Source organism: Lissotriton helveticus, chromosome 2_1 (assembly GCF_964261635.1).
Source record: "Lissotriton helveticus chromosome 2_1, aLisHel1.1, whole genome shotgun sequence".
NCBI classification, from domain to species: domain Eukaryota; kingdom Metazoa; phylum Chordata; class Amphibia; order Caudata; family Salamandridae; genus Lissotriton; species Lissotriton helveticus.
Genome location: NC_136059.1, coordinates 556755438 through 556781527, shown reverse-complemented (window position 1 = coordinate 556781527; position 26090 = coordinate 556755438). Strand labels below are relative to the sequence as shown.

Genomic DNA, 26090 nt, shown 5'->3' with positions numbered 1-26090 from the left:
AAGAAATTAGCAATGAGTGCTGTGTAAATGTTCTTTTTCTCACCCGTATGAATTAGTTTATTGAAAGTAACTGATATTGTTGAACCCAGCTACCTGTATTCATTTAAAAACATCACCTGTAACAGATACAGAGATTCATTTTCCATCAGAAAATGTGTCTACTGCAGGTGTTTAGAAGTGCACCATTTTCACACTTAAAACATAAGCTTCATGAAGTAATGAGTACGTAGTCATGGGTATTGTACCTTCAGAAGATAGACAGAGTGATGTTATCAATCTTTTGGAGTTTGAGTGTGTATCTTTCTTTTTATTTGAAAAGAATTTTGACTATGAGGAAAACCAAGCTCTGAAGAATCTGAACTACAGAGACCGGGCAGGAAAAAGGAGACGAACAGTAGGAAGTGAAGGCACATTTCAAAGGGATGATGCTCCAGCTTCTGTTCACATGTACGTATATACAGATCTTTACTCTTGACTCCATTGGCATACACATTTAATTCAGACATGTATGAAATACATGTGTTAAATATTCGTGAACAGTATGTACATAATCATTTTGGCTTAACAAAGAAAATGCCGCCAAGGATGGATACTGGCTGAAACGTTAAGTCTTTGGTTTACTTCCATGGTTCTGAGGTGGAGACAATTCTAAAACTGGCTATGAACAAGGGTTTTCATCGCAACATACCCTATGCTGGGGATCATTAAGCCATCATGACTGATTTCAGTGCAGGTAGAGTAAGCTGCCTGAAGCAATCAAGAGGTGGCACGGATCATCATGGAGGAGCAGGTCCTGTTTTAAAGACCATTATTGTTGGGTGAAATTACAAATTTTACAGATTTGTGAAGCATAGAGAAGTGTTCATTTTTCAATAAGAAGAGAGATGTGAATAGAGTGCATCTACAACAGTGCGACATCTTAGACTAGGACATGCCTCTGCAATAAAAGGGAGCATTTATGTAGTATTGTAATAGAAAAAGTGAAGCTTGAGATGCTGATGTGACTTTGAAGCCTACCATCGACATGCTACATACTGTCAGAACATTTAAGGGACCAACTCACAAAGGGGCTCCGCACTCGTGGCGGAGGTCCTACAGTCATAGGGGGGGCTTCATACTGCAGTTACCCACTGTAGAGGTCCCGCCACGAGTGTGGGCACACCCACCGCAAATGTGGGGTCTCCGCCACAAGTGCAAAAGCCCTTTGTGAATCGGCCCTTAAGTTTGCAAGCAGGTCACGAATATTTAAGAATTACTTTACTTAACGATAACAGTTGAAATACAGTTGATGGCGATAAAGGTTGAAACACAGTTGTTGGTGCCAAGGACACAATGAATGTAAAACAAAACTCTAACCAGTATTAAGTCGCAAATAAGTATGAATGTGACCAATCTGAATTCTTTTTGATAAAATCCTCGTCCAGCTGCGGTGACTGACCAACTCACATCACTAAAGAGATCCCGCTGGATCTATGAGTATGGTTTTGTCGTGCTGTGTGCCAAAGATAAGTACATAGTAAACATTTCAGATTAGGATAACAAAGGGAAAGATTGTTCAGCTTTAAAAGACACCTGGCAAGAGTGCACTGTTAGAAGAGAAAAGTCCTTTTACAGGGTCCAATTTGTTAAGTCCTGTAAATCCACAAAAGTGTTGAACTACTGCTATTGTGAGCAAGCAAATTAAGCTCTTCGATTTTGGTCCAGAGGGGGCTATAGATCTCTGCTTGGACTACAGTACTTTTCGTTGACCATTTGAAAGTTTTTTTTTACTTCAGGCTTGACAAATTTGGTGGTGTGGCAAGCCAATTCTCTAGGAATGGAGAGGTTCAGTGAGCTAGATTCTGTTGATGCGATAGGCTTATGAACATATGTATATCAAGAAATTGACAAACTTGAGAAGAAATATGGAATTTGAATGCCCTAGAGTACTTAATAGACACTCTAGGGTAGAATTTTTAGTAATCTGCAATAAACCTTTGAGCTGCTGTAATAAGAATCCTAATCATTGTAAAGAAAATATCTCATTATTGAACAAGCAGCTTTTTTAATTGTTTCATAGATCGCAAAGTGCTTCTGTTCTCTATACGTTAAGGACATCTCGATCTATAATAATGGTGTTCTGTGGGGAACACTGAAAACATGCATTATTGGTCGATAGTAAACTATGAGATCACAACAACAGGTGAAGAAAGAGGAACAAAGCTATTCTTCTCTTCCAGGGGATCCTCATCAATAGTCATAAGGACATGAATATTCCAGCCCATGTGCGGGGACACCAGAAACATAAAAGCATATCTAAACATTAACTTAACATTTATACATTAACTTACACCAACTGGTACGACAGCCAACCCATCAAGGAGGGCATGTATTAGATCATCTGTTTGCTAATCAGGCCGAGACCGAGGTGGTTGATATACTGCCACAAAGTTAGACTGACCACTCTCTAAGTCACTTTAGAATAACGATACCCAAGTTGGAGGATAATAACAATTGGTCAGTGACCTATCAAAATGGAAGAGAGTGGGTCAAGTTAGTTAAAAACAGGACATACTCGAGATTCCAAAACCAGAATCTCTTTGCCCCTACTGTATCCATGAAAAAACCTATCAAACATATTGCAACTACATAGCTGGAACCTTGGATCTATTAATTCCAGTAAAAAGACTCATGAATAGGAAAAAAGCCTCAGCCCCCTGGTATAATGAGGCGCTGAAATTACTGCAGATAAAATGTAAGGAGGCTGAGAGAAAATGGAGAAGGTCATACTCAGAGCTGAATAAGAAAGAATTGAAATTGGCGCAGGTCAGATACAAGGAGTCTATCTTTAGGTCAAAAGCAGACTTCTATGCTAAATCTATTTTACAAGCACCAAACAGCACAAAAGCGCTTTCCAATATCTTTAGGGACCTTTCCAGCCCAGCCTGTATAAGCAACAAGGTGGTTGCATCGCAAAAACTCTGCGACGAGATTGCTTCCCACTTTGAAGAGAAAATCACTAAAATTGTTGGAGATCTTCATCCTGGCAACATCAGTGGCCAGGACGAATCACCATGGAAGTCAGGTAAAGAATCCCGAATAGATACTTCCCTTGAGAACTTTCAAGCTCTCATGGAGGATTCTTTTAATAACTTTGCCCAAAGTGTTTCCTCGGGTTCTCCTTTAGACCCCCTTCCACACAGAATTTGGAAAGAATTTGGGGGGAAAACCCTCCCTGGCTGCGGCAAATTTGCTGTCAGTCCCTGGAAGATGGAGTGGTACCAGAGGTATGGAGGCAGGCAGTGGTGACCCCCCTGCACAAGAAATCCTCTCTCGACCCTACAATTCCAGCAAATCTTTAGACCTATTTCCCTCCTGCCATACCCGATTAAAATCTTAGAAAAAGCAGTTAGTAAAACTTTGTCATGCTAGCTTGAGGATAACCATCTGCTGGATAGGGACCAGTTCGGCTTCCGCCCAGGCCATGGTACCGAGACAGTTTTGGCAACTGTAATGGACAATCTACGAATGCATGCTGACAAAGGGAATTCCACTGTTCTAGTGTTACTGGACATGTCGGCCACATTCGACACAGGGAGCCACACGGTACTGCTGGAAAGACTGAAAAATATTGGGGTGAAAGGATGGGCCTTACAGTGGCTGCAATCCTATCTGTACGGGAGACAGTAGGCTGTGACCATGACACCGTTTACTTCTAGCAAGTCTCCAGTGCACCAAGGGGTGCGGCGGGGCTCTGCGATTAGCCCTATTCTTTTTTATATCTATCTGCGCTCTCTGTTCCCCATTATTAAATCCTTGGGAATTGACCTGGTCAACTATGCTGATGACACCCAACTGGTGTTTTCCCTGGAAGGGAAACAAGCGGTGTTGATTGATACGTTCCAGGAATGTATGCGCCAGACTGCTAGCTGACTCAGGAAAAATTCCTTACAATTCAATGGGGGAAAAACAGAGGTGGTATACTGCTCCACTACCAAAATGTCTCAGCATTTACCGCTGGAGTTCAAGCTTACCCCAGAGGATGAACCCCTGGCAATGGTTAAAACGGTGTGTAATCTGGGGGTCCTGCTGGATGATAATCTCAAAATGGAGTCACAGGCCAACAAAACAGCTAGTGTCTGTTTTTCTCTGCTGCGCATGCTACGGCAGATTCTTCCGTTACTGCCTCGGGATACTCGACCTCTTGTAGTGAGGAGTATCATTTTGAGCAGACTGGACTACTGCAACTCCCTGTATCTGGGAGCACTACAATTTATCCTACAGGGGTTGCAGAGAGTCCAGTCCATGGCAGCAAAGCTGGTGCTGAATAGTTAGCGTAGGTCCTCCACGGCATTGGCCTTGAGAGATCTTCATTGGCTGCCTATTAAGGAAAGAGTCTGTTTTAAATCTGCATTGTGTTCAGAGCAGTATATGACTTGAGGCCAGTCCCACTGCGGGAGAAATTCACCTGGTATAAGCAATCAATTAACTCCTGACTCCCTAGTAGTATCTAATGTGAGGAAAACTGCAAATTCCCAAACAGGGGATGCACTGCCCTCAGAAAGGGCGTCCAAACTTATTGATGCCTCTGGGAAACGTGTAGCTGCACAATCACCTAAGCATTGGCATATAGCAAACAGCCATGCTGTATAAGCTCGCTATGATAGAGCTCAGAGGGGCGAGATGGAGGGGCTCCTCCAACATCTCCCAGAAGACCACAGAAAAAGGGGGCAGGAAATTGTGAATGAGGGAAAGCTCATTACAAATAATTCAATAAAATGTGCAGTAGATGCAGCAAAGCTAGATGTATAAATACAAGTCTGCTATTACATAGACATGCATGACTCCGTGTTTTACAGTTTAAACCTGAAGTGCAACAGGCCATTCTTAATCTCCCATTTGATAAAGAACATCTGTTCTGCCCTCAAGTGGACACAGCCCTTCAAAAAATGAAAAAAGGACACAGAGGTCTCAAAATCATTGGGGGCTCGGCAGACAAGTAGTTGTCGTGGTTCATTTCGTAGACCCAACTATAAACAAGGTGCAAGATCTACCTCCTCAGAAAACACAGGTTCAGCATATAAAAATCAAGGGCAAACCTCTATTGCTAAAACCTTTACAGGGGTGCATACAGAGGAAACTATTTTAAAGGAAGAGTTCACGTTAATAATATACTTAACTAAACAATGACTTCCATACCATTCCCCCTGGCCATTTAACACCTATTGAGGGTGGTCTCCAAAACTTTCTCTCAATATGGAAATCAGACACAGCAGATCAACGGTTGTTAGATATTATCCAACAGGAGAAGCGTGGCTCAGTGGTTAGAGGCGGCAGACCCGGAAGCTGAGATCGACCGTGGACCAGGGTTCGATTCCCCGCCTCGGCGGGTCTCGGGCTCAAAAATTCCTCGGTCTCGACAATTCTCGCTCCGGTGCCTACTCCAATCACGGGGTCACACTCTGCAACTCTGGGCAATAGCTTGCTTAATCTCCACTACGGCCCCTCGCGGCGGGATGCCTGGCTTTCACCTTGTGGACACCCTGCCGGGGTTTCTCACAGGGGAATACCAGGACGGGTTCCCTAAGCAAGCGCCAGGATGCCCTTTGGGTGACAGGTTTGCGCTATATAAGTACACCTACATGTTTACTTTTCTGGACCTCATTACAACTCCTCCAAATATTCCACCTTGCAAACACTAAGTATAAATACAACATCAAAATCTCCTTCAACAGGAAGTACCATCTCTATTACTAAAAGGAGCAATACAACCAGTCCAAAAACATTATCAAGGAACAGGGGTATATTCATTATACTTCCTCATTCTCAAAAAAAGATGGAACACCATGACCCGTTCTCGACCTCAGAGCACTCATTCACTACATCCTATCGGAACACTTCCTTATGGTCACCCTTCAATAACTCATTCCATTATTCTAAAATAATCATGACTGTCTTGGATGTAAAGGACGCCTACTTCCATATACCCATCCATCCAGCACACAGCCCACTTGAAAAAGTTCACCTCAACCCAGACCTCCTCACACAGAACAAAGGTACACCAAGACACCCCAATCCCAAGGAAATGAACCTTGTGATACGGCTCCTGAAGTCTTAGAATTTGATACTTAAACTTACCACAACAATGTATGGATATTATCGAAGAAGCTTGCAAACCTACCACAAGTCAGTGTTATGTAGATAAATGGAGAAGATGTGTTCTATACTGCCAGCAACAAAACTTTAACCCCTTGAATGCACAAGTACATACTTACGTATTGCATTTACAAACCACAGGGTTAACTTATACTTCAATACGATTTCACCTGATTGCTATTGCAGCCTATTTGCAAAATAGACAGCACTTATCGTTATTTAAGATACCTGTTATTAAAGCTTTTATGGAGGGACGTAAAAGAATCATACATCCAAAGCTTCCACTTGCACCAGCATGGAACGGAATTATTGTACTAACAAGACTTATATGGCTTCCATTTGAGTCACTTCACTTTTGCCAATTGCATTACTTGTCGTGGAAAGTTGCCTTTTTAATCGCTATCTCTTCACTTAGAAGGGTCAGTGAGATTCAGGCATTACCTCAAAAGAATCATTCTTCCTGCTTCTTGAAGACAAAGTAGTGCTTAGAATGAACCCAAAATTCCTTCCAAAGGAAGTTTCCAATTTTCATATCAAGCGATCAATAGAATTACCTGTCTCCTTTCGACAAATTGATTCAGTTGCAGAGAGCGCTTTACATACTTCAGATGTTACAAGAGTTTTAATGTATTATTGTGACAGGGTTAAAAAAAACAGAAAGATTAAACAATTATTTATTGCTTTCACACCTCCACACATGGGAAATGCAATTTACAAATCTAATATTTCTAGGTGGATAGTTAAATGCATCAAAACTTGTTAGGCTAAAGCTAAAAGGCTTCTACCTTTATCCCCTAAGGCTCACTCTACTTGCAAAATAGGAGCTTCAATTACATTTTTAGGGAACATTCTAACTGCTGATATTTGCACAGCAGCAACATGGTCCACTCAACACACATTTACAAAACATTATTGTGTGGATGTATCTGCACGTCAAAAAGCCAATGTTAGCCTAGCTGTACTAAAATACTCTTTTTCAAACAACTGTAACCCCCAAGGGTTAACCACTGCCTAGGAAGAGGGACTGCTTTACAGTCTATGCACAGCATGTGTATCTACAGCACACATGCCTCGAACTAGAAGACCTGTTGTAGTGCAAAATGTCCTGCCTGCTGCCTTCCCATTGGTTAAATCCATTATCGCTCTTCTTAGCTGCTTGCTAAATGGTTTCTTGTTTAGCAAAAGAACAATGGCTCCTGTGGACTAATAAGAGCTTATTTATAATAATAAAGCTGGCGCAATGGCAATATTCAGGGTTAAGTTGATGTAAAAAATAGAGCAAGGCGAACACACTAAGGATTTTGATTGGTATAGACAATTATTTATGCAGTGAGTTGAAAGACACAACAATACATATATGGTATTTCAAAAAGAAAGAATTAGCACACTTAGTTTCAAAATAATCATTAAACATTAGTGAGGGGTGTCCCAGTGAAGTTTTGGAACCTAAACTAATGGTGAAAGATTTTGTGACATATGTACCACGTTTCCTTTAAAACATAAAAACGACCATTAGGAGGTATGCATTGTGTAAATCCGCACTTTATACAATGAGAAGTGCTGTATAATGGTTCGCTTTTGTTAACAGTCATTGGCGTTTCGACCCTGTGTGCAATATAGGGTCTCTTCAGGACCTAAAAGTGTAGGTGTAGGGACACCTGAAGGATGATCTGCAATGCCTAGTGTGGAAAGAGTGTCACCGTGAGCACAGTGAAGGAAAATACTCACAGGGGACCCAGCCGGGCACCCGTGTGAGGGTAGTGGTTGGCAGTCAGAATTTAAGGATGGCACAGACGAGAAAACCGCAGCAAATCAGAAGGCTGTAATAGCGAGCGCGGAAGGGGTGTGTCTGAGCGCTGGAGATGGGGAGCAGGGCCCGAACACTGTGTGTGTCCGTAGCGTGACGGGTTCTGGCTCCGTCTAATTGTTTGTATAAATAGCTTCCATCCAGTAGCGAAGATCTAGCGAAGCCTGGATATCAATGAGCCAGCTCCCAGGATACTTTAGAGCAGTATCTGGGCTCTTTGTGAGTACGGTTCCCTTGTTCTTTGTTCTTGCTAAATGGTTCCAGCAGTTATACCTAACTTCCGTTTTTCTAAGAGCAGCACCAACCAACTACAGTTACCTTCACTTCCATTCTTCATCTCTTGTTCTGGAGTACTCTTTTTCCTGTTTCCGGCACACCATGACTTCAGCTGACATCACGTCAGTGAAACTGTTTTTTTCCCCAGTTGTCCTAGTGGTGAATAAAGCATACTTTATCAGTGCTGCGCTGGTTTCACTTTCTTTGCTCTCCCTCCCAATCAGTCAGCAGGCTCCAGCAGGCCGGGGGAGCCAGGCAGACGGAAAAGGCGGGTTATGCTGCAGTCAGCCTGAGACCAGGGGGCACTGATCTGTGCCCCCTGTGGACTGGCCCTGGTCTCCAGGGAAAATTATAGGTATTAACTTTATCAGCGCTGCGCTAATGAAAGGGCACTGGGCAGGTTTTGCTTTTACTGGCCTGTGTTTTCAACTCGCTCCCCCTACCCCTCCCTTCCAATCACTCACAGGGCTCCAGCCTGCCTCAGTAAAGGATCTGAAAGGACGGATCAGATGTATGCAGTGGACTAGCACTCACCCTCCCTTCTTCCCTTCCTCTTTTCCACACCCAGTTGCTTGTTTCTTTATCGTCTGCTGCTCCTGCATTTTTTAGGTCTCGCCTAGCTATTGCGTAAGCGATGATATGCGAGATATTTAGTGGGCTTTTAAAAGTGCTCATCAAAACTTGGGGCTGCTTTTGCCCCAATGCCAGTGGCGACAGCTTTTTTTCATTGTTTGCAAATGCATCAGTTTCTTTAACTATTCAATTTTTTTCAAACTTCTTATTCGTCTTTTTAATCCTGCGCACATTCTCAATCTCATTCATTTAAAACCTCCTGCAAGAATTTGTGGGCTTAGCACGTCAACGGTGAGCACGCATGAGATAAACATTTGGTTTACACATGGAAGAAGAAATTGAGAGAATAACGGAGTGCAACACGTCTTTGTATGACTTTTAAAAGTGCTCCCAAAGGCTGCAGGCGGATCGGGTACAGTGCATGTGCGCCGGGCGCGCGTGCGCATCATTTGTCAGCCTGCAGACTTTGGGAGCACTTTCGCTGCCGCTTTGATGTTCTCAGTGAGCCGTGCGGCCACTGAGAACATCAAAGCGGCCGCAAAAGTGGTCACAACTCCTCTCTCCTACCTCTTGCAGTCTCACTTCTAGTTACTTTCACCTTTGCCACCAATCCTCTCCCATTCCTTTCGTCCCCCTTCACACATTTCTACTTTTTCCACACCTCCTCCAGCCCCTCATCCATCTCTTGTCGGCATGTTCAAGATCATTGCATTAAACCGGTGTCGAAGATATTGCATAAAATAGAAGAGAAATAACATTTCTTTGGATTCGCTCAGATTCTTCTTTATTAACCAAGAGGCTACAACTACATCACCACATCACGTAGCGGGTTCTTGTGTAAATGCAACAAAACAAGACTTGCAGCAGTATTTCGACGCGAGGTAAACTCAGTCATTTATCCAGACACGCACCAAGTGCATTATTCCCGATACTGCTGAAAACAAAAGTTCCGAGGCCTGATAATGTCTTCACGCAATATCTTGTGAGAAAGGCGGCATTTATCAATATACAGTATTTCTACTGCTTCCTATTAGGTGTTCCGTCGATTCACACAGACCCTTCACACAGCTGAGAACCCCTCTACTTGCACCAGTGCACATGCAGGCAGAGTCAACAGGCGCACAGCATGTGCAGTTTGGCGCAGATATCCCACGCGTGAATCAGAGCTGCCCCCCTCCACCACCAGTCTGGGGAAACCCATCGAGTCCAGCGCTCTGTCTGCGAGGTGCACTGCCTCATGCACAGCCCTGCTGGAGTCTGGGGCTACTTGAGCACACGTTTTAAGGGACAGCCCACATAGAGAATTGCAGCAAAGCCAGCAGGCATGTCTCTCAGACATGCTGGCCACCAGCTTGCTGTCACATGCACAAGCACGTGCGACGTGCACAGCTGCCACCTGACGCCATTGCTTGTCTTGCTAATATATAGACGCCAAGGCTCCCATCCAGCGCTTTAAGTGCTATGGGGTAAAAAAAATGCAAAATAGCCTTGCATTCCATCTACCACAGCATATGAAAATGTACTTTCGAAGTGGCTTTCATTCAGAGCCGTCCAAGCCTGCCAAAGTTTTCCACAATAATAACCTATCCTTCTTTACCAGTGTGTATCAAGGGTGGGAAGTTCGCTTCAGTGGGGAGTTTTCGTTTAAACTTCACCAGGTTTGAGGGCTTTACCTGAATCTTGATAATTATTTCCCCTGTTGATATCCCGCTGGCACTGTTAATCGGCGAAAGTCCATCCCCCCACCGCCCCCCCCCGCTTCCCCCGAAATAGATCTGTGCCTTTAGTCTCCAGTCAAAATCTTTACCTAGATGAGCCCCGATAACGTTCATCCCACTTAATATCTTTCCAGTGCCCCACGTAATACTTATTATCATGAACGGCACTTTAAAAATAAGCTACGGGAGATATCGAAAATTGTGCTTCCCTGGAATACTTTGTCACAACGAAGCTAACTCTAGCTATCCTATATGAATGCTAAGGAACACAGCCATCTGATACAACATAATGCACAGCAGGCCCATCCAAAGTATCGTGTTTTGGACCACCTAAAATAATATGCCATCCAATAGGCAAAATATTTCAAAAAGGGGGTGGTGATGGACAGAGTATCTGAGTTATTCAGAACACTCCTACCCAGTCAAGAGATCAGGGCTTGATCCATCACGGTTTTTTAGCTCACTGCACCATCCCAGTTCAGAACCTGGCTATATGCAAATTAGTCTGTCCCTGGCCCAGTGCATCATGGGAACAGTTGACTGGGTAGGAGTGTTCTGATTAACTCAGATACTCTGTCCATCACCACCCCCTTTTTTTAAATTATCCAATAGGCAAAGGCAATGTAAAACCTGATGAATACGCAAACAGGAGAATTGTTCTGGATGGCCGGGAAAAAATACTACGCATATCAATTATGCAACGTTCAATGTGCTAAAAGCAAACACAATACATCTACAAATATATACAATCATACAAAACTGAATACCTAAAACGTGCAGAATCTGACATGTGGAGAAACAGATATGGGGGCATTTTCCATCAACCCCAGCAACTCACCCTTAGACAGGCTGAATTGGAGTCAAGCACACAACTTCATACACACACCCCCACACACACAACCAACTACACCCAAACGCACCACACACAACCACACACACACAACCACAACCACACACATAAACACACCAAACCACAAACACACCCAACCACACACACACAACCACATACAACCACATACACAACCACACACAACCACATATACACACAACCACACACACACACAACCACACACAACCACACACACAACCACACACACCCAACCACACACAACCACACACACACACACAACCACACACACAACCACACACACAACCACACACAAAACCACACACACAACCACACACACAACCACACACACACAACCACACAGACACAACCACACACACACAACCACACACACAACCACACACAACCACACACACAACCACACACAACCACACACACATAACCACACACACATAACCACACACACAACTACACACACACAACCACACACACACAACCACACGCACAACCACACACAAACACACACACAAACACACCCAACCCCACACAACCAAACATACACACAACCACACACAACCACACGTACACCCAACCACACACAACCACACACACATATACACACACGTAACCCAACCACACAAAAAACATACCCAACCACACAAGCACACACACAAGCACACACACAAGCACACACAAGCACACACACAACTACACTCACAACCACACAGAACCACACACACAGAACTACACGCATAACCACACACGCAACTACACACACACACAACCACAAACACAACCACACACCCACAACCACACACCCACACACATACACAATCACACACACAATCACAACCACACACACAACTACAACCACACATACAACCACACATACAACCACACACACAACTACAACCACACACACAACCACACCATCAGTGCACACTTTCACCAGACACAATCAGTCGTCAGTGCACGCTTTCACTGGGCACAAACACCACCAGCCGTCAGTGCACGCTTTCACCGGGCACAAACACCACCAGCCGTCAGTGCGTGCTTTCACCAGGCACAAACACCACCAGCCGTCAGTGCATGCTTCCACCAGGTACACACCACCAGACGTCAGTGCACGCTTTCACCAGGCACACACACCACCAGCCATCAGTGCACGCTTTCACCAGGCACACACACCATTAGCCGTCAGTGCACACTTTAACCAGGCACACACACCACCAGCCGTCAGTGCACGCTTTCACCAGGCACACATCACCAGCCGGTAGTGCACACTTCTACCAGGCACACACACCGCCAGCCATCAGTGCACAATTTCTACAGGCACACACACCACCAGCCATCAGTGCACACATCAATTGTTAACGCAGCCACAATTTACTAGTGTAGCAATCACAGTATGGCACACTTTACTTTTAAACATATTCATCTAAAGCGCAGCATGCCACCATTACGACAAAAATAAATACACCTTTTTTTGGCCTACAATTTATAGACTTTTTTTGCAATTGGTGTTGCAATATTTAGTAATGCCAATAGCTCAAACTTAATTAATGCAAGACCTATTGCATTGCAAATGCTTGTTTCACTTTTCTGTTGCCCGTTTCCCTTTTTAAGGTCTTTAATGTCATCTGTTTCTGACATTTTTCTGTTCGGAAGTGCAGCCTCAGAACGGATCGAAAAAAAGTTCACATTACTAAAAATCAACAATTAACTAAATAAAGCAACACAGAGTGGTCGCAAAGGTCCCAGATTGGTTTTATTCACATCCAATCACATTAGCAAGACTTGGGTTTGTCACTGAAGCGCTAGTATAGTTTTTCTTTTTAACCTGTTTTTCCTCTCATTTCCTTCCTTCGCTCCCCTTTGAAATCAATTTTTTTTTACGCTTTTGCTGGAAATGTCATATTTTTAAGAATTTTTTTCTGTTACCAAATGCAGTCTTGGTACGGAGAGGCAAAAATGGTTCACAATACAAAAACTATTTATTTAACTAAATAAAGCAAAACAAATGGTCACAAAGTGGCCAGAATGTTTTAATTCACACCCAACCACGTTAGCTCCAAAATGCCAGCTCTGCCACTGGCTTGTTGTTTCCTCTGGCATATTGCAGAGCCCATCTTGCAACCTTACAGGAAGGGATTAAGTGAGTATTTCATCCTTCCTTAGTGCCAACTAAAATGGGCTAATCCCTGCGCCTAATAATTATCGAGGCTCATTTTATGCACACACTGTTGAACCTTCTGAGCACACGGCTGAAGCAGCGTAGTTTCCATTCTGTTAGTATGACACAGAGGTTAAATTGTGCTTCAAATGGCACCACACGCGATGTAACTACTAGTACGAAACACACACACTTCAGTTGCAACAGAATAAACCACAGTAATTGGTCTACAGTTTTTTGCACTGTTTGTTATCTCTTTCCCATCTGTCTGCCCCTTCACTGTCTCCCCACCAGCCCCTTCACTCTTCCTTTCTTTCCCTTCGCTCTGTCCTCCCCTCCCCTCTTAGGAATCCATAAAATGCCGCAGTCTGCTTTATCTGGCATGTATGTGCTTTGCTTATTTCTGCTTGTTTTTTCTCGGGATCCCTGCTGTTGATAAATTCTGAACTCATACCTAAAGAAACATTGCTATTTGCAACTCCAATACCTCAAAATGTAATTAATTCGAGACCTATTGCATTGCAAATGCTTGTTGTATTTCGGTCTTTGGTTATTCCACATTATGTCCTTGTCCAGCATAAGTAAATAGCTAGGGTTTGATTATTTACAGCAGTGGATGAAACATTCCACCCTACTGTGCTTCGGTTTCAGAAGATTATACCAATGTTTTTTAAGGTTCATAAGGTTTCCTCAGCAGAGTACTGCTTCTTTGAAATTTAAGTCAGAGATTTGGAAGAGCCCTATCTTGGCCCCCATTCTAAGGTATTTTCTACGTAGGACTTTATTTCCCTTACCCAGTTAGGAATTGCTCTGATATATCTTTACCCCATATTTCAAATTTTAAAATTCTTGTCATGTTCTATCATTCATTCAGCTTGCTGAACTCCCCTGGTCCTTCCTGTGCTGTTCTTCATGGAAGTACTGCCTTCCTCTGTCACAGCCATGAGTGTCAGTGAAGCATTGGATATGTTGGTGTAGGTACTGATGATTTTTAACAAGCATATTGCAGGGGAGAATAGCCGTCCCTTATCATCCTTGACCTCTCTGCAGCGTTCAACACCATATTCCACCACACACTCATCAAGAGACTGCACCCGATCAGGATCAACGGGGACACACTCAGATGGATTGCTTCATTCCTCACAGGATATATACAGAGAATCCACCTACCTTCCTTCACCTCAGAACCCAAGAGCTCTATCTATGGCGTCCCTCAAGGTTCATCCCTCAGCCCCACCCGCTTCAACACCCACATAACACTGCTAGTTGACATAGTCAGAACCCACGATCTCAACATCGTATCCTAGCCAGCGATACTCAGCTCATCATCTCGCTCTCAGCAGACCCACCACCACCACGACCACCTTCCACAACTGCATGAAGAAATGTCGCAGACTGGATAAAGGCCAACTGTCTGTAGCTCAAAACTGACAAGACCGAAGTCCTGATCTTTGGCAACCACACCTCCCTATGGAACGACACCTGGTGGACCGTCAAACTCAGACTCACCCAGACCGAAAGACCATGCACACAACCTCGGGATCATCCATGGACATTCAAACTCACCATGAAACGACAGATCAACGCAGTCTCCTCTACCTTCTTCCACACTCTTCGAATGCTCAGAAGAATCTTCAAATGACTCCCGATCAGCACCAGAATAACAGTCATGCAAGCATTAGTCACCAGCCATCTGGACTAAAGCAATGCACTGTATGCAGGAACCACCACCGAACTCATGAGAAGGCTCCAGACAATACAGAACTCAGTAGCCAGACTGATCCTCAGCCTGCCCAAACGCACCCACATCAACTACACCTGAGGAATCTCCACTGGCACCCCCATCCAGAAAAGATGCCAATTCAAGATACTGACACAGCCTACAAAGCCCTCCACGATTAAGGACTAGTGTACATGAACCACCGCGTGAATTTCCCCCAGCCATCCAGACACCTTTGCTCTGTCGCCCTCGCACAGACTGCGCATCCGCCATAGCCACAGCAGAGGCCGCTCCTTCACCCACCTCGCCACCAAGTCCTGGAATGCCCTCCCCTCCGCCTACGAATGTCGCCCTCGCTGATAGACTTCAGTAAGAAACTAAAGACCTGGCCTTTCAACTAAGCCTAGCAACCTAGTGCCTGTATACCCTCACGGGTGTTAAGCTGTGCTTTACAAGTATTGATTGATTGACAGGCTGTGTGATCAGACAGTGCTGTTTGCTCACACTTGGGGTACGTGTTTGGACTCCCCCAAAGTGCCACACCTTTAAGATGTTTCCTGATGCTCTGATTCCTATAGCTGCATGTGTAGACAAATTTCCCCCTATTTTGCCCACCTACTTCATAGCACGCGATGGAGAGGATTGGGACCATACTACACTGTTAGCTTATCTTGGATTTTCGTGGGAGATTCTCCCCTGCCTTGGGTATGGTATGCCGGTGAGTGGTTACCTATACATGATGATAGAGAGGTCTTGTGAGATACTTTGGGATATCCTCCTATTGTTAACCTAATCGTTATTTCTATTTTTTACATGTCGCTGTTCATGTCATCTTAAAGGTGTACTTGGAGCTTCTCTACATCAATTCGCTGCCACCCTCAGCAGCCCACACAAGCAATATTCTCCGTGCCAGATACTTTCATCCCCCACTCCCACTTTTCGTTTTTACCTTTTGGCTTTTGGTTCCCTTGTGAGGTTCTAACCCCATACTGTGCTACCTCTAGGGTTGCCCTCTCCATATGATTAGTGCTGGTTCGTGAATGCTACAGCATAGCGGGGAGTTTTAAGGTATTGTTCACTGGTATTCCTTAAATAGCCTGTTTATTGGTGATCACTGATCTTGAAGACATGGAGCCTATGCGTTGATGCTCTGTAACTTAAAAATTCTATAAAGTCATCCGTCAAAAAGGATCATGAAAAACAATGACATCACAACACAAATACTATTACCTTCTCTTCTTAATATTTGTGTTTCATAAAGAGTCTTTGCGTAGTTTGGTATGGAGAAACAAGGGCTATAACTGTTTCAGTGCTGTCTCCGATCTTCTTTGGGGTGGGTCAGCTTCTGTGCGTTGCATAGGATGTACTTTGTTGCATAGAGGAATTCAGACCCTCGGATTCCTTTGTTATTTTACCACCTCAGGAATCTAGGAAGCAGACACATTTATGGAGTATCGATGGTTTGACGCTTTTTTGCTTTAGGAGCTTTTTCAGTTTAGTCTGGGATCCTTAATGTAGCATCTATTTAGTGAAACAAAGCTTACTGTGTGAGCATCCTCTCCGTGTATAATTACAGTCTGATGGTCACAAATGCACGTCACATTCACTTTGGGCGCTTCACATTTGATACCTCCTTCGGTCATGTGATTTTAAAAGTCAAGTGGCTGTGTTTTTTAACAGGACTTGTTTCCACAGCTTAGGTCGTAAGAAGAAAATGTTACCCTAGTGACTTTATGGAATACTGAAACATTGTGACAATGTAGTAATGTCTACAGGTGATACTGGAATGGGATGTTGGAAGCAGCCTGGAGACTTCAAAGTTAGGATGAAGGTCTATGAAGTCATTGGAGCTGCATTGCATCAAATCTGTCACAACACAGGAGCCTCCAGAGAGGACTCTAAGATTCCCTCCAGGTTCCCACTATTTTTAGCTCAAACTGACAGGAAAGCTTCCCAACTCCACATTCCTGTTTTGCCCTCTATCTGTTATTTGTGGTCAGAAACCACTGCTCTGATTTTCTCTGTGTTTGCTCCTCAGATGCAACTTCCACTCCTATTTCTGCCATAGAACAATTGGTTTTATAAATGTGGAATTGTACCTAAAGAACAGTGTGCAACTGGCAACGACTAACAAAATAAAGTATCTCACTCAACCTGTGTTTAGAAAATGGAAGAACTATATTCAAGTTTTTCGAGTTGTATTTTATCCAAGTCATAGTGCTTGTAAATATTATTCCCTATTATTTTCAAAATGGTGATCTGTGCTTCTGAACAGTGTGCACGAACTGTGGAATTTAAGTGATAGACTTTCATTTATATATCTAATATCCCTCTGTTAAGTATGTACTACTATTCTAATATTCTTCTTTTTATTTACAATAAAGAGAAATTAATGACACTAACAAAGGTCACAAGATGCTGAAGAAGATGGGCTGGAAAAAAGGAGAAGGATTAGGCAAACATGGAAAGGGAATTAAAGACCCGGTAAGTGTTTTTTACTCAGATATGCTGAATTGAACAGACGTGGCTATGTTTTTCTTTTTGCGATCATCACTCCAGTCTTACTTATTAGATTTAGTGAACCACACACTGCATTGAAGCTGTTTATTCGATTTTCTAGCTCTCTGAGGTTTAAAAATAATATACGAATGCTTTGTGACAAACACTATATGACCTTAAATTAAGGAATCATGCTGAAGAACTTCGTAGCATATGTAAACACAGATAGGCTGATAATAGGAGAGGAGCTGGCCTAACGGCTCGGGCGCTCGACCTCGGACCTGGGGATCTGGGTTCGAGTCTCGGTAACGACGCCAAAACCTCCTGTGATTCTGGGCAAATCACTTAATCTCCCCGTGCCTAAAATGAATGTGTGTCCGTCCTCATGTAACGTAACTGGTGCTATGTAAAGCGCTCTGATACCTGATTCGGTTCGGGTCTAGTTCGCGCTATATAAAACTCTGCAAAAAAAAATATATATATATGTATAACTTCATATAGTTTAAGGAAAGGAACACATGGCTCACATTATGACAAGTATACTCGCATGGCTCATTTGAGACATAGATTTGGGTAACTCACAGTAGAGCAGTCAGTGGCACAGGGAAGTTGCAGTAGATGGACAGGAATGTCAACATATATAACACATAAAAATCCTGAGCGTGACTCCTCTAGGATAGAGACATGCAAAGCAAGACTGACCAGTGCAGTAGCATGGTTGGCAGTGATGTGCAAACATTGGTTAGGAGGAAAGTTAGACTACAGGAATTTCCAGGGTAGTATTTTAACCTAAGCAAACCACCACATCATTAATTAAGCAAAAGTATTAAGAAGTCATCTAAACACAAATGAGATGCTACTCAAAAACTACGTAACATAACTCGGGCTTTACACTTGGGAGGAAAATGCCTCATGACTGATATAATACAAGTTGGTGGCATTATGCAGGTACGCATGTCTTGAGAATGATTAGATTCCCACTCCTACCCCATTATTCTGTGCTACACTGGGATGGCGCTGGAACAAGTGGTGCAGGCCTTGATGGTGAGTGCTGACTCGCATTCAAAGCAGCTGGGCTGCTGCTGTAGAAATTCTTGAACTTGGAGTTATGGAGAACACATCAGTAGGAGAATTAAATCTCATGGTTAAAAGACTTATGCAGCATGTATCTGCTGTAGGTTCCCAAGCTGTGCATAGTCCTACCATCTAATTCTGGATTCAAATAACGCAAGTACTCTTCAAAGTTAGTCCTGAGGGTTGGTGGTCCAGAATGACTCTGTCCTTTTCGCCCTGAAACCCATAATGCAATGTAGCTTCCAAAATGTGATCCTATGTGTCGACATATGCACTCGGATGTGAAGTCTTGTCCCCTCAGAGTAGACCGATAAAGAATGAGGATTAGGTGGAAAGACAGAATAGTCCACTGGATTTGAGCGCTGAATGTATGGGACTTTAGTAGAGTGGTCCTAGCAAGAAAGAGGGTTTCAAGCCAAAGTGGAGCCACGTGGCCCCTGACGCAGCGTTTGAGAGGAGGAAGCCCTTCTCTTCATGGTTGCTGTCCAGCCTTAAGTGGTAGTGAACAGGTTCTATTAGAATGTCTTTAGGTACTTTTACTATTTGACTGCAAAATAATGGAAAACACATACTTTACATTTTATTACGAGTAAAATACTTTATTTGCTCAGAAAGATCAGGGTGTGTAGTAGGATCTGTAAGTTCTGCATGTCTAAGAATCATAGTGACAGAAATTGTCAGGTGTGTAACTATTTTTGGTTGGTCATTGTTCTATGAAAGCAATGTGTGTTGGGTGTAGCATCCTATCAGCCAGAAGTTCAGAGTTGTATACGAAAGACATTTATCTATCTCTTCAGAATGATAATGGAGACAACTTTTCAGAGCTTCTATAACTATTGAACTAGAGGGAGAGGGCCAGAACATTTTTACCCAGTGGGACCCTGAAATTAGAACCACTGGTCCTGCAGCGTTTACACCTGAAACCACCCACTGTGACTTCGAACATTGTTCTTATGATTACCAGACAAAATACCCAAATCATAAAGAATCAATTTCAACACCACCTGCCCTGGTTCGCATAGAAATATCTGCACCATCAGTCCACATATCCGTCCCTCTAACCTGGGCTAGAGCCTCTACATTGAGTGATGACAAACCTCATGTGGAAAGTCTGCGGCGGTGTGAAGATCTCATCAGCCTGAAGATTATCTTTAAGCAATATATTCTGCCCCACTATTGGTCCACACATTTCGGTTAAAAAGTTTGTCTCATCTGTGTTCCAAGTCTAATGCTCATCTGCTAAATAAATCTACATTTTTATAAGATTATATCACAGCTTGTACAGAATTATAACATCTGTAAGAGACAGGAAGGTAATGCATAGTCCTTATCAACCCTAAGAAAAACACTTGATGCTGTATGCAAACTACCCTGCACAGAGTATTCAATCACCAGCACTTATATACATTATATTTACCAGTTGGTTAGACCCTAACTAGAATTAATTGCAGAAATATACCTGCAACCGGGTCACTATTATGATGTATTCCATATTGAATTAGATGACTGATGACTAACTGGATTCACCATGTGTAGGAAAGTAGGACCTGCTTTCATGGTTACGCTCACTTTTTGGTGGTGTCAGTACGTTTTTTTAATTAGTCTGGCTGGGATCCTGCTAATCAGGACCCCATTCACTGTGCTTCCTCCCTAAATTTGACATGGTAAGTACTTCTGTACCTCCACAATTAGTAGCTGGTGTACCCCTATAAGTCCCTAGTATATGGTACTAAGGTACCCCAGGGCACTGGTACACCAGGGCTCTCCCATGGGCTGCAGAATGTATTGTGTCACCCATGAGAAATCCCTCAAACTGTGACTACAGGCCTGCCCTTGCAGCCTGTGTAAGCTGGTGCTAGCACCACTTACAACAGATATAAGTTTTCTTACATCTGAGGTCACTACACTTAAAACCTATAAGTCACCACTAAGGCAGGCGTTTCAATCCTGAAGGCAGGGTGCTAGGTTGTCAGTGTGTGGGTGCCCCTGCATGAGCAGGACACCCCTCCAAACCCTGGAGTTGATTCTCCAGGCTTTGTAAGTGCGGTCACACATTTTGAAACGTATAGTGGCCATCTGTCACTACAAGATGACTAACTCTATAGTGGCTGTGCTGAATCTGGGCATGTTTGATATCAAACAAGTTGGAATCATACCCCAACACAGTTACCAGTGTTGGAGGTATGATACGATGCACTCGGAGGCTTCTTCTGGAAGCCCCTAGTACTCCCAGTAACAGCCTTCCACAATCTGCCAGCAAGCTAGTGCTGCTGCCGACCCCAGAAAAGATTCTGCCCTCCTGTTGCTGCGCTGAGCTCAAGAAGGGGAAGGTAGAACAATAGGTCTCCTGTCACAGGGAGATGTGACAACCTCCCAGACAGGATTTAGTGTATTGGACTGGGGTGGGGGCACTTGCCAGCTCCACCAGACTACTTTCATGGGTACAGTATGGGTTCCTACTCCAGTTGGAACCAGTTCTGGGAGCCCCTGGCTCCCGCTCTGGCGCAAAACTGGACAAAAGACATGGGAGTATTCCCCCCCCCCCCCGTCCAGCCCCTCCTCTGGGAGGGAACCCTGAGTCATCCTAACCCCTTTCCTAGGGTATAAAAGAGCTTACCTGTGGGAAGGTCCTCAGATTCTTCGTGGGACAAGACTCAATCCTGAAACCACATCACTTTTCAACCATCTGGACACTTGGACTACGCCTGGAACTGAGACTGCATCAAGGAAAACTTCTGCTGCTCCTGATCTCAATGTTCTGCAAGTCATCTTCGTCGTCTGTGTCTGTGCTTCTTCTAGGATCTTCAACAGACCTGTGGGCATAAAGGACACCCAAAGTAATCTCCCTTGGAGTGAAGGAGTCACTCCTTCGCATCTGCAGGCACGGAAATGAAGCTGACCGGTCTGCTGCTCCTGATGTCCATCGGACTTCAAAAGGCTCAGCAACAGAGGTGGTAGTTCTGCAACTCCCTTGAGGCCTGACCTGTCCTCTCTGCAATTCTGAGGCCAGTATCCCTCGTTGGAACGGCTGGTACCAAAACCTTGTGAACCACTGCAACTTGCTGTTTCCAAGGCTTGTTGGCTCTGCACTCCAGAGATCTTTGGGCTCCAAGAAGCTCCAGCATCTCTAGCTACCAGATACAGCTTCTTCACTGCATCCTCTACAGCAAGGGCCTTCCTTCTTGATGAGCTGTTCGATGCCTCTTGCGACTCCTGTGGGTCCTCCTGAAGTACTTCTGCTTCAGTGGACTCCTCTGCTTGCTTGGGGCCTTATCTGACTCTCCTAATTGTGGAGAACCCCTTGGACCTTGCTAGTCCCAACGTTTCTCATTCTTCACTGTTGCGGCTGCCAAGGTTTGTTGATGTCCCCGCCGGACACCGACTCCCTTGGTTCTCGTCTTCCGATGTGGGATAGTTTTGCATGGCTTTCTGGTCTTCTCAGCGTCACCTTATCCTCACAGCTCCAGCAACGTGGTCACCTTCTACTCCTTTGAACCATCCATCATCAGTGGGCATTACTCTTCTGTTCCTCCTGGTCCCCTCCGCGTGGCATAGACTCTGTCCCCACTGCTTGCAGGTTCTTCTCTTCAAGAATCCACACTTGGATTCCACCAGACTCTTGCACCGTCTTCGCCAGTGGCATCTTTACTGAAGTCCTCCATTGTGGTCTACCGCGGTTTCCAACATCACGTTGCACCCATGCACTCGGCTACCCTGGTGTAGGTATCCTGGGTCCTGGGGTATCCACAGGTGGGGTGACTCCCCAACTTTCTGTCATCCACAGGGTTTCTTCAGGGTACACTGGGAAGGGTGCTTCTTCAAAACTGCAACTGCGACTTTCCCATTGACTTCTATTGAGTACGCGGCTGTGTGCCACTCTGTATACAGCCTCCTTGGGATTCCTGGGTACTTAGTTTGGGTGGTTCCTTGGGTCCCCAGCTCTTCTGAGTCTCCTGGACCAAGTTCCGACTTTGGTCGCAGTTTTCATTCCACTTTTTTAGTCTATGGTTTGGTCTCCCCCTTGAGACCACAGTGTATTGTGCTTACTTACCTACTTGCAATTTAAGTATTCTTGTGTATTTGTGTTTATATATCCGGGTAGGAGATATGCCAATGTGTTAGTGAGTGTTGTGTAATAAATAGAACTATTTCCATACATTACACTGTGTGATTCTTATTTCTTTAACCTACACTACATGATTAGATCTGGCAAAACAGGCTGCTTAACACACCTGGATATGCCTGAAGACTGCTTTCCACAGCTAACACTTAGAGAGCTTTCTAAGGTTGTCTAAGACCACTAAAATCACCGTAAGTGTTGGCTGGATTAGTCCAACGTGCTTCACTTAAATACATGTGCACCATATACTAAACCAGCCTCCTACGCCATGTGAAGAGGAGTTAGTCATCTATTAGGTGAGACAGTAGGGCCAGATGACACTTTATCTTACAGTGCTGTTCTTTAGAGAGCTGCCACCTACCTGATTTCCAGATAGGTCAAGGAAAAGAAGGATAACATCATTATTGGCAATCTGACTTGACATTGAAAAGCACTAACTAATTCCTTCCTATTTTGAAAACCACATGATTCTCAGACTTAACCCTTAGGGGCTGAAGAGTCCAGTGAAACCACTTGAATAGAGTGCAAATGTGAAATGGCAGTGCAGGATTAACGTGGTACATACCTCAAAGAAAATGTTTATCAACCTATGAGCAGTTAATCAACAGCCAATTTAGGTAAGTAAATTATTTGAGACTGCAGGGCAGGGATATCAATAACATAGATTATCACTAATTCATCGGAACTGCTGTGCAGGTAAGATTTCTTACAGTGGGAACATCATTAAGTAGGCCATGCGTGCACTCTCTGACGTTTATAGACCGTGTGCGGCAAGGTGATTAGAAAGTGAAACAAGGGAGTGGTGTGTGCATCCTACATTATTGAGAGACCAATATTTAGGAAAGAGAGACGTCCGCAGCAAGAAAGATTCAGAATTTAATTAATGAACCGAGGTAGCTCTCTTGGGTACTGAAAACACATTTAAAGCAGCCTTGAGAGGGAAATTGATTGTAATAAAGGCAGACCTGCTCAGACTATACCGTTGGAAATAAAGAAATTAGAGGCCTATGATCCCACTTGAGCGGGATCATAGGCCAAACTCCTTCCATATCCCTCGAAGAAAATATTTTAAAAGCAGAATTGGACTTGCGTCTACTAAAATAACAGTCTTCTGAGTCAAGCGACTAAGTACCTGGCTCAACAAGGGTGGGGAACAAAAAGAAAGAGTATATGTAACAAAACTAATCTTCAGTAAGGGTTTGAGATTGATATGCAGGATAATTTGGAAGAGTGTATACAGTATTATGAAACTTTATTCTCCGCTGAGACCTATAATCTGTAAGCACAAACATTATACATCGCAGTGGCACACTCGACTGTAATACCTCTGGGGCAGACAAGGGAGTTTGACTTGTTCATAGCGGATAATATTTAGCCAGCATTTGGACATTGCACTGTGTCACTCACATGGATCCCAGTATTGCACACCATGCATATCCACAACTATAGCCCTGGCAGTTTGAACGCTTTGACTTATACGTGAGATAAAACAGGACGTGACTGAGGCTGAGATTAAGTCCACCTGAGCCATTGCTGGTCCATACCAGGACCTTCACTGGAAGGTCGCATACTTGCACCGGTGTCCAAAACCTGCCACTTTCCCACAGAGCAGATGCATTCCAAACACTGAATGATAGGCAAACACAGCAGTGAGGCCACATCTGTGGGGTTCAGTGCAAGAAACAAAACCCTGTCTACACTGGGATGGAGGGGGCGAGGGGGGTGTTGTGGTCAGCGTCAAACAACATTTAACACTATATGGCTGTTTAGTCAAAGTCTCTTGTTAAACTTAATTATACATTTTAAATATATGCTCAAAATTGCAATGTGCTTTCGACAAGTCAATACCTTTCTGCCATCTCTCCTTTGAAACACAAGTAAACACCATATGCCAAGAAGGTGAAACCTAAGTAACATTGTATTCATGTTGAAAGCATAACAAGATAGCATTGATGATAACATTTTACCACATAATGGTTGTCTTTCGCTTTAAGTAATATTTCCCAGTTCTTCTTAAGACTCCAGTGAACCGTTTCTGTGACCGAAACAAAAAGCCTTGTTGGGATGCGGGAATTTATCCTTCCTCTCAGCAGCAGCCCCAGCGTCCCAGACTCAGTGATCACTAAGTGCCTCAGCTCCTGGAACATTCTTCACAACAGAGACACGCATGCGCACACGCTTTCACTGAAAGCGGACAGGTTACCCCTGGCAATTGTACTCTCAATAGGTAAATAACATCAACTAAACGTGTCCTAGATCCCTGTTCAGACTAAATAAAGGCAAAACCCATTCCAGAGTACGGACTTCAGCCCTGCGAAAAGTTACTTTATGCAACTTTAATATGTAAATAAGTGTTCTTGAAGCATATATCCTATGAATTATAAATGCATATAAATGCACTAAAAATGTTTCTCTGTATGCCTCTAAGAGTCTTTTTTTAGCCCTGTGCAGGTCAAGCAGAACGGCACACACAACCAATCGTGAAATATAATTAACGTTAATACTATTACCTATGTAATAATCATGGAAATATTGCATTTCTCTGTATAGTGCACCGTATGCATTCGTGAGGGCAGGAAGGTTTGAAGGAGGGGAGACTGTAGCACACATGAAACTCGAACTGGGAAATCTGTAATCAATTAATTATTATAATTTTCTTAACATTTCAGAATGACTTTTCCATGGAGAAGGGTATTGTGTAGCACCTATCAAACTAATAATCTAAATATGTTGTAAATGAATTATGTACAACCTGTTTCTCGGTTTCAGTTTGCATATGATATGCTATGAGTCAGTATTAGAATTGCAAGTCTTTGCTTAAAACCGTTTCTGCTTTGCCTTCTGTGAAAAGATGGCATTTAACAGAAGAAATGGGTCTTCAGTGTGTTCCTTGTAGGGTCTTTCTTTTCCAAGTGGTTGGCTGAAAGCAGCATTAGTTCTCTTCCAGGGGATACTCATTAATAGTCATAAGCACTGAATTATCTCCGCCCATGAGCGGGAACCCGGAACACATAACAATATACATATATATGTGTAAATATATCAAAAAGTACATAGTACTAAACTAATTATACACATATACATGTATAATAACCATAATATGCAGCCTAACATATATACATAGGCTAATAAAGCCAACATTACACAC

The 26090-nt window shown here is 43.6% G+C and overlaps 1 protein-coding gene across 2 annotated transcripts in view; it reads left to right on the top strand.

Annotated features, from left to right (window-relative positions):
- Positions 1-26090, top strand: part of AGGF1 (angiogenic factor with G-patch and FHA domains 1) — a 425972-nt gene that overhangs the window by 390322 nt on the left and 9560 nt on the right. For both annotated transcript variants that reach the window (XM_078675220.1, XM_078675222.1), the window contains exons 12-13: positions 320-447; positions 17634-17733. In XM_078675220.1, coding sequence (XP_078531346.1) covers positions 320-447; positions 17634-17733 — 228 coding nt within the window. The remainder of the gene's footprint in view (positions 1-319; positions 448-17633; positions 17734-26090) is intronic.